Source organism: Montipora foliosa, chromosome 9 (genome assembly GCF_036669935.1).
Source record: "Montipora foliosa isolate CH-2021 chromosome 9, ASM3666993v2, whole genome shotgun sequence".
Taxonomy (NCBI): domain Eukaryota; kingdom Metazoa; phylum Cnidaria; class Anthozoa; order Scleractinia; family Acroporidae; genus Montipora; species Montipora foliosa.
Genome location: NC_090877.1, coordinates 9,424,371 through 9,434,370, shown reverse-complemented (window position 1 = coordinate 9,434,370; position 10,000 = coordinate 9,424,371). Strand labels below are relative to the sequence as shown.

Sequence of the window (10,000 nt, the reverse complement as noted above, 5' to 3'; positions counted from 1 at the left end):
CAAACAGTGTGTCTTTTTGTATGTTCGAAATATAAAGAAATGTATGGGAAATATTGAAGAGTCCTAATACAGTAAACTTAAATCGAGAAATGATTATGTTAAAGCTCAAAATAACCTCAGTTGTTGTGTATTGTCATTGCTGCGGCTGAAAATGGTGAATTTGAGCGATTTGGTGGATTTTCCGTTGACTGTTACTACACGTCCTTAGAAAGAGTCTCTTTCTAAGGACGTGTAGTAACAGTCAACGGAAAATCCACCAAATCGCTCAAATTCACCATTTTCAGCCGCAGCAATGACAATACACAACAACTGAGGTTATTTTGAGCTTTAACATAATCATTTCTCGATTTAAGTTTACTGTATTAGGACTCTTCAATATTTCCCATACATTTCTTTATATTTCGAACATACAAACAGACACACAGTTTGTGTGGGCTCCCTATGCTACTGGCTACAGTGATAGTCCGTGAATTCTGAAACGAAGCCAAAACTCTTCAAGTACCTACCCGATTCATCATTAACGACGTTCAATTGCTTGCTGATGTGAAAGGAAAAATATATAAAATACTGATTCTCATAAAGAGAATCTTTTTTATCCATGAATGACACGTGAAATGCAATTGATGTCACCTTGATTCGAGAGATCAATGAACATCGATGGACCCCTCAAAGAATACGAGAATACGTATGACAATTAAGTGAAACAAAAACAAATCGATTGACATTGTACCCCTTCCTTTCTAGATTTTGACTTCCTGAATGAGTTGGTGTGGCTGTCTACTCTTCGTAAAGGTTCCAGCAACTGGAAAATAAGCTTACTAGTTGCTCTCTCTTCTTTGTAACATCATTCGTTAGGGATCCACCCAGCGCACAACATTGGCAATTCATTGGCTGACTCTTCGTAAGTCGGTCTGTGGGTTCTTTAACGTCTACTTGCTTAAAAAAAATGTCACCAGGCTAGGCCTAAGGTTTATAGTTGTTATCAGAAACGATTTGAAAGCACTTAAAGTTACTAGATTTTCCCCTTATTTTAAACCCAGAGAGTCGGTCCCCAACTGAGACAATCAGCCGGTTCCTCGCTTCCCCAAATTAAAACCACTGCAAGTCCGTGTATTCAAGGAAGCCGAAGGGCCAACATAAGTACCGAATTTATTTCATACAATCTAACTATAATTACCTAATACAGGCTCTAGCATATCAATTGATAACTTGCTACCGACTTATTACCTACAGGGGCGATTCTAGTGGGGGTGGGGGCAGGGGATGTGCACCCCCTTGACAAGACTTGCGGCTTTCTAAGGGCCGATTTACACGGTACGACTTTGTCGCATGCGACAACGGCTTACGACAGGCCCACGACATGATTTACGATTGTTGTGTACGCGACAATCGTAAGTCATGTCGTAGGCCTGTCGTGAGCTTGTCGCATGCGACAAAATCGTATCGTGTAAATTGGCCCTAATACAACTGGTATTCTGCGAAAAAAAAAGTCAGTCAGCTACCGCATTCCTTAGAGTGCACGCCTCCTAAGAAAAATACTGGTCCGCCTCTGGCCTATCTGACTTTGATCAAATTTTTCAAGCAGAAATAATGCGTGATATTCATTTTTATCTAACAAAAATACAAGTTACATTTTTAGATCATTTTATGTTAAATTCGCGTTTTTACAGGCAGAATTCGTTATTAATCCGGAAAACTACTGTTCTATTTTTCATCTCTTTGATTTCAAAGAGTGAGACGCAACGGCCCATTGCTACCTACGAAAGTTTTGGACATAAAATATATATCACATATTTTTATATTTTCTTTAAAAAAATGCGCCCGGGAAACTTAAAAACACAACACGTCCGAGTTTCTTTTGAAGAAAATCGTTATGAACCAGAACGGGATTGTGAAAATATCGTTTAACATCGTCATTTTTTTTCATGAAGGAATTTTTTAAAAAGCGATTTTAAAGTGAGCGTCACAAAACTGTAACCAAGAAATTTCTGTGACCAATCACGTAAAACTTGCTCAAAGCGGGGTAAATGCACGCGCATGCCAGTCACAACTGAAGTTGGTTGCTTATTCGTTTAAAAACTACCACGAAGCATGTGCCATCAGTGATGCATTCGAAAACGCGGAAAATTTCTTTCAACACTCAACTGAAAACCCTTAATTGAGCACCGTAAATGGAAAAAAAAACAAATGCGCACGTCAATTCATACTCGTTTTATCCCGACGCACGCGTCGAACTGGCATATTTTGCGTTGCAAAAGCACACTTGGTCAAATAAGCCAATAACGAATACCTTGAAGAAAAACCCGTCCACACGAAAACGATTCGAAAACGCTAACCCACACCTACAGATCATGTGTGTACGTGCGCTCTCTATAGTATCACGACCCTCTGATATCACCGTATTTTCACCTGTCCACACGAATACGGTAAACATTCGTTTAAAAAAAAGCCCCGTTTTCGAGAATATCCGGATACGTGAGGACGGGTGTGGATAGGTCGTATAAACCTCTCTAATTATCTTAATAAGCCAATCCTTACGGGAAGCATTTCAATGCGGAAACGCCTTTCGACACTCTACTGAAAACGGCTCCAGAATCAAAGAAAACGTGACACGTCTTTCGACTGCTTTTCTGGTTTTTCCGATGGTTACATCATTTTGGTTTATGGTACCAGACCAGGGCCTGTCGTTTTTAACGGTTGAGAAGAATTATGTAAAAGAGGATAATTTACAACTAAGAAAATACACAAAAAGGGAACGACCATAGAAGAACCTTTTTCATACTGAAATTTTCCCCGGTTTACTAAATCTGAAAACTTTCCCCCCCAAAAATGATCATCTTAGTCAGATCTCTGGATCAATGGATACTATCGTTACTTAAATTATGTCACAACTGTTACATCCTGCTTGTATTTGAAAATTATGTGCTCGAGCAATGAAAAACCAGCGAAAAAAACAAAACAAAACAAAAATGATGCCACTTATCAGGGGACCCATAACTAGGAGCGAACAATTCCCATACTAAGCTAGTCTCTCACGCTGATGTTCTTTGGGTTTCGTCACGCGTTCCTCGGGCTCCCCCGCGAACGTCTGCTTAAACGAAAAACCACTTCCGTTCGTGGATTACGGACCAATCAGAGGCCGTGCTTTTTAAGGCATTCTTTCGTAGCATGTGATTGGCTATCTACAACACAGTTAGTCAATGCTAATTGGTTTCTTTAACGATGAAATGATATATGAAATGGATCATATATGAACTGCGGATATGAAATCAAGTGAAGCTATGATCCTCGCAGTTATGCACGCAATTTTTGCAATTGCGTAAAGAAGCCTGAAAAATTCAGGACTTCAACTAAACAGAGATAAAACTGTCGGTGAACGGAAGTGGTTTTTCGTTTCAGCAGACGTTCGTGGGGGAGGAACACGTGACTAAGTTCTTAGAACTTCTGCATGGGAGGCTAGTACTAAGCCTGGGTCACGGCATTTTTACAGACCAATCTATTTTTAGACTACCCTTTCGCAAAAAGAAAACAAAAGCAGTTCCAGTTCGGTGGCACTAAGACGTCAAGTTAGTGGCTTGTGATTGGTCATCGGACTCCTCAAATTCAAACTAAAAATAAATCGGTCTGTGAAAACGCTATGACAAGAATATATGGCCGTTGTTTTCTCCTGGTCATTGGCTCCGCAAATAACGATCTTTTTTTCCAGTAACCTCCACTCTAAACATCCGGTCCCAAAGTTGATGATCCGTCTCAGATCACAAGAAACGTGAGCCACTAAGAAAATAGTCAATTTGGTAAATCGGAGTAAACCACTCTAGCTTTTCGTTTGCCGCCTCTTCCAAAACAGGACTGCCTGACAAGCAAAGGGTTCACAGTACCGTTGCCTTGGATACCAAAGAACTGTAAACTCTGATAAATTTGGGAGCTTTAGCAACGACGACGGGAACGGCAACGAGAACGTCATCTCAAAACATAAATTTTCATTATTGTTATCACTTTACGACTATTCCAAGCTTTTCCCTCCGGAATGAAAACGTTATGAGCGGCGCATAATTTAGGGGAGAAAATGAAAATTTATCTCCAAGTGTTGACGTCTTCCATAAAACCTCAAATTTGACTATTTGACGTTGTTAGAGACCTTAAGCAAGACGACGTCATTGTCATAATTTTGCGATTACTCCAAGTCATGGAAAGTGTGAATGCACATTCCACTAATAAAATTGGTGAGAGCGGTGTATATGTTGAGAGAGAAAATTGAAAATTCGTCGTCAGGTGCTCGCGCCCTCCACATGACCTCAAATTTGATCATTTCACGTCGTTGTCAAGACGAGAACGGCAAAGAAATGAATCAAAATGTAAAACGCACGTGCAGGGCGTGCAGAGCTATTGTTTTTGCTAATTAAACCTATTGTTTTGTGGTTTCCTCTTAGCCGCCGTCGTCGTCCATGCTGACGCACGTGCAGAGCGTGCAAAGCTATTGTTTTTGGCCACTAAATATATAAATTTGTGACATTTTCGTTGCCGTCGTCGTTTTCGTTCCTTAAGCTCCCTTTAGAGGTTTTGCACGGCAATCATGTTGCATGGCAGGAACAATAGATTCTTTTTCCTATGGGATCAAATGTTCTTTCTAATGCAAAACATTTTCATTGCTCCTGCCATGCAACATAGCTGCCGTGCAAAACCTCTATTAAGTAAACCAGCGACCCTCACCGAGCGCCTTCACATGACAGTGTGTCAGGTTTACAAACAAAGTTTCGTAACAGCACAAGCTGTGATCTTATTGGATAATCTTGACCTGGCTCTCATACTACTTCAAGGTATAATTATTTACTTTCTCTTTTTACAGGTTTCGAAGGTGGAGGCGGAGGTGCGTTCACAGGTCTTGGTGGCCCAACCGAAGTCGCGGTGGGCTTGGGGCCTGGTACTGGAGGAGGACTGGAAGAGCCCATGAATTTTACCGATATCGGAGGGGTGCTCCTTTTCTTCTGGGCAGTAGTTGCTCCCAAAGATGAGATTTGCTCCACGTCATTGGTAGAATCTGGTGCTTGAGAACTGAAAGCAATTCACGTGAAACAAAATGCATTACATTCGTTATAATCAAAATAGGGACTTAAAGATCAACGTCGGCGAAAACGTCACTTCAAAATAAAACGCTGCACCATCGTTAAGTCTTTCGCTATTAGGGAGCTTAAGCAACGACGACGGCGACGGCAACGAGAACGTCATCTCAAAATATGAATTCGCGTTATTGTAATCACTTCGTTACTATTTCAACCTTTTTTAATAGGACAAGGGTGTGGTAGTTCCTCACAAATGACTCTAGTCGGAACGGCGCTTAATTTAGGGGAGGAAATGAAAATTTTTCCTCAAGTGTTAACGTTCTTCATAAAACCTCAAACTTGGCCATTTCACGTTGTTGTTTGCTGACGAAGGCAAAGAAATGGACAAAAGTGAAAAGATGCACGTGCTGGGGGTGCAAATCTATTGTTGTTTTTGCCGACTAAAAATGCTAATTTGTGAGGTTCTCGATGCAGTCGGCGTTGTCGTTACTTCAAGCTCCCTATTAAGTCGTGCAATGTGGACGAAGTATCTCAAAAATAAGTTGGTGTGAGTGAGTTAAGTGACAACTCTCTGGTGTTTTGAATCCCTACGGGACACTGAACAGTAGAACTTGATTTAACACTAGTGTTAGAACAACTTTCATTCGAACAAAAATAAACGAGCGCGAATTTTCACTGCCAAATTCCAATTCGATCCTGAATGCACAGACACATGTTGAACCAGCTCCGAGCGCCCTTAAGTGTTCATGAGTAAACAAATTCCATCCACTCCATTCCATTACCTTGGCTTTCCGAACGCGGATCCAAACAACGTCATCTCTCCATGGAACTTTCTGGAAAGTCATCGGCATTTCGCTTTGACGTCATTTGAAATGCAGTAATGTGATTGGGCAATGGAACTGTTTACTGAGCATATTAGGAGTTTTCTTGGCGGGAATAAGGAGAAGCTATGTTTTAATCTAGCCAAACATTGGTCCGTGAAATCGTTGTCACGCAGAGTGCTGAAAAGCGTGCCGCACGTGCAGCACGACCTTTTCTCCTCTTTTAACCAATGCAATTATTGTTTTGTGGCGTTGCCGTAGCCGTAACCGACGGGAGGAAATGGGGACTTTACGATCCACTTCGCCAATTCGGTTTCAGAGCAAGAACATAGAATAAAAGAGATTCGCATTTTTATGCTCGCGTTATCGTTCAAACCCCAAATTTGGTGATTTCACGTCCTTGTTACGCAGCGTACCGCACAAATATGAGCTTAAATACGTGTCGCTTGTGCAACTCGAGTATTTGCTCTCTTTTAACCAACCTTTGCGGCGTTTTCTTCGAGGTCAACGTCGTAGACCTTAAAGTCGCGAATAACAAAACGTGACGAGGAAAGAAAAAAACAAGTCCATCTTAACTTAAAACGGATTTTTCTTTTTTACTTATCAAACGAAACTTTCGCTCGACCCTTTGTAGAGGCACGCATTTTTGTAAATTTCGTTAACGTACACTCTGTAAAAAAACAACGGGAAACGACAACATTTTTTTAGGTTCATTTTCTGCCTTATATAAACGCGGAATTCTTATGATGCCGCTCAATTATATTCTCAAGTGGCGTTGGTGTCGTACTTGTTTAAACTCCCAAATAACCCCTTGATACGACAAGTACTCACCTTTCTGTGTGCGCTGACAATTCATCAGGATTCTTGAAACTAATGAGACTAACGACTTCCTCCAAGAAACCACCCGTGACGCTTTTGAACTCGTTTGATTGCTTCTTGTGCTCAAAACACTTATCCGACGGAGGTCGGGTCACGGAGCCATTCGTCTCCACAACAGTCTTCTTAGTGAAGTCAATTTCTCCAGGGAAGAACCATTCATGATGCTGTATTAACGCTTCTACGATCGATGATTGAACACCGGTGTGTTGTACATTGACAACACTGAAGATTTAAAACAAAAGAAAGAGAGAAAAGGATGTGACGGGACGCTGTAGCCTGGTGGTTTGGGTTTATATTTATACCCCCCTCACTCCTGCCTTCCGAGCACCACCACTTTTAGTCCCCTCCCCGGGAGACTTATTTATTTTAAACACGTTTGAGTGAGCGTGGGGAGAATGATATAGAGGGGGAGTGGGGGGGGGGGGGGGGGAAGCTTAATAGAGAACGTAAGGTAATGCAAATCCACTTTGATAAGATAGAAGTTAAATAAATTGTAAAATTAGTTTTAATGAATTAAACCCTCCCCTCAGGTGCTGTTCAAGGCCACTGAAACAGATGACAGAAATAAACTCAAATAATTTGAAGAATCCCAGTAGGAGGGAGGCAAATTACTTGGAGCCGAGAAAATGACCTGGGGATTCTCCAGAACAGGTCACTTTCGATACATTAAAATTCACCTTGAAAGAGCGGTTCAGAGGACAAAGACAAAGTGTGTCTAATGTTTTTGTCCTCTCTGCCTTGCTATCAAGCTGAATATTGATACTCCTCTCGAAAATGGTCTATAGATGGTCTTCAGCTGACGTCACAGCAGCCATGTTGGTGCACAGAAGAATAGAGGAAAAATTCACGAGCCATAATTTGCTGTTGTTTTGTGCACCAACATCGTCACGTGATTGAAAACCATCCATGGCTCCAAGTCGTGGTGAACCCTGGGTTTAAAGTTTGACGCCCTAACCACGCGGGTACGCTGTCTCCTCATAGCAATGTGGCTGCCTCCCCTCAGCTGAGGTCATTATTTACACTTCTTTTAATATGAGCACCACAAGTCTCTGTAAATCCCAACAGAACACATGACTTGATATTCTGGAATTTAGTAAACAAAAAACACACTCACCCTTGATCTTCGGCTGACCATATAATGTTAGGTGCTATGACAATCGCAATGTTACTTGCATTCATTTTGTTCACTTCACTATTTTTAGAAACTTTCCCTAGAAACTTTATAAGATACCTGAAGAAAATTAAAATAAATAAAAATAAAATCATTGGGAACGAGGGGTTATTTAAATGCCGTTCCCTAAAATAATGAGTGAGGTGCGGGATTGTGGAAAATTAATTCAGTTTATAGGGGGACCAGACACTTTTGTTCTTTAATGACATGCAAATGAGATGCAAGGTGGTTTTCTGCATTCCAGCACCTAAATTGGCTTTCAGTTGCCTTTTCACTGGCCGGTATACATCGGTTTTCCACTTCCGCATTAGTAAGGAAGTGAAAGAAATAACAGCAGCAATGCCATAGTCAATGAAAAAAATGTGATGTAGATTCAAGGTGTATGTAGATTCAAGATGTTGCCAAACGCACCCTGGTTCAGTTCCAGGTTCCGCACATCTTTACTGACCTCCTCCACAGTTCTACAACTGATGACAAGTTGAAAATAATGTCACACCTCCATATCTTACCTGAGATTAGCTTTGTACAATGGGGGCATCTTGTCTACAATTGACCAGTATGCTTGCAACCGGGCACCATTGTCTTGAATACTGTGGATGAAAACAGCTTTTTAATGACCAAAAGTTACAAGCTCGAAACAACCGAGGCCTTCCCAACAGGTAAGGCTGAGTTTAAAATGATTTTCGAAAATTAACATGGTAAGTAATGGCAACCTTACTAATAGGACTAAGTGAAGTCCAATTCGGTATGTAATCAACAACAAATTCAAAGGGCAACAAAGCGGGAGTCCAATTTGTTTATCACGAGTATGATTACAGACCGAACTGGACAACACAAAGTCCTCTTACCAATATTAATCATAAAAATTACAATTTCGAGAAAAGAAGAGCCAAATTATGAAAGAAAGGGAAAATTTGCATTATTTAAAAGACTGACAAAGGAGGTGAAATTTGTTTAATGTCACTCTGAAAGAAAGTAAGAAAGAAAGCCCCAATTTAGGAGTCTGTATAATGTTTCTATGGTGATTGAAACCAAGGTTGTAATTGGTTGATTTAAACTACAACATTGAATGTGATTGGCTTGATTGATTCATCACTAATCTACAATTCTAGTGTTAGCACCCTATCCATTTCAGGGATCCCATGTGATTAGGAATTGAAGGATGTCATCTGAAAGTAAGCAGCTTTGGGACTTACATAACCTTTTGCATGGTGATCACCACAAGAGATGTCATAGCTTTTAATAATAATTACAATACCCAAACAGGGCAGTCATTAAGAGCCAGGGGGCCAAGGATTTTCTCTTCCTACCTTAAGTTTCATCCCGCCCACTTACAGAGACGAACAATAGAATTAACACAACAAATTCACTGCTTTTCCCACCATCTCCTATTTCCCTGCCTACTTAAAAAGTTAGTGACAGCTCTGCCCAAAATGGAGCAAAAGGCTTGTTCACAGAATACCGGAAATCAGATTTCAACTCAGAAATGCCAAGGTCTGTATCCCCATTTCTTGCAAAGAGCATTGAATTCCTTAACCATTCCGAATGGCTGGATATTTCATTACAACAAAATGGCTCAGTTTGTGGACTAATGTAGGGAAGTTAGAAAGAGTTAGAAAGCCCACACTTTCACATTTCTCAGTTTAATTCAACACAAGTCCCTACATTAGAGTGTACAAAGTTCGTAATTTCCAGCACACCTTTATCTAAAACAAAGCTGACAGGGTACACTGAAGCATATTGATCAAAGGAAAAGTACCAATTCTTGAAACCACAGAAAACCGGATATTACTTGGAGAAAAAAAACAATCGTGAACTGAACCCTTTGACATAAATGTATGTTTGAGTACTAGTCGCTAAAGGTAAACTCAAATTTCGATCTACTGACGCCAGTTTCCGACACATTGGACTACTGTGTGGGAAGTCAAACTTGGAATCATAAAACTTACCTGTGCGCCTGTATCCAATCGTTGTAAAGAGTAAAAGTCATCAGAGGCTCGGGAAGCTCTCTGAGATATTGCTTTAAGGCTCCTGAAAATGGAGCAAATGAATTACCATCATAATAACAT

General features: G+C 40.6%; 1 protein-coding gene across 4 annotated transcripts in view; it reads right to left on the bottom strand.

Annotated features, from left to right (window-relative positions):
* Positions 1–1,132: 1,132 nt before the first annotated feature.
* The window catches only part of LOC137971145 (rho GTPase-activating protein 44-like), a 29,025-nt gene continuing 20,157 nt past the window's right edge, over positions 1,133–10,000 (bottom strand). For all 4 annotated transcript variants that reach the window (XM_068817889.1, XM_068817891.1, XM_068817890.1 and 1 more), the window contains 5 exons: positions 9,881–9,962; positions 8,441–8,521; positions 7,875–7,991; positions 6,713–6,982; positions 1,133–5,052 (listed from right to left, as the gene is read on the bottom strand). In XM_068817889.1, coding sequence (XP_068673990.1) covers positions 4,824–5,052; positions 6,713–6,982; positions 7,875–7,991; positions 8,441–8,521; positions 9,881–9,962 — 779 coding nt within the window. In that variant the 3' untranslated portion in view covers positions 1,133–4,823. The remainder of the gene's footprint in view (positions 5,053–6,712; positions 6,983–7,874; positions 7,992–8,440; positions 8,522–9,880; positions 9,963–10,000) is intronic.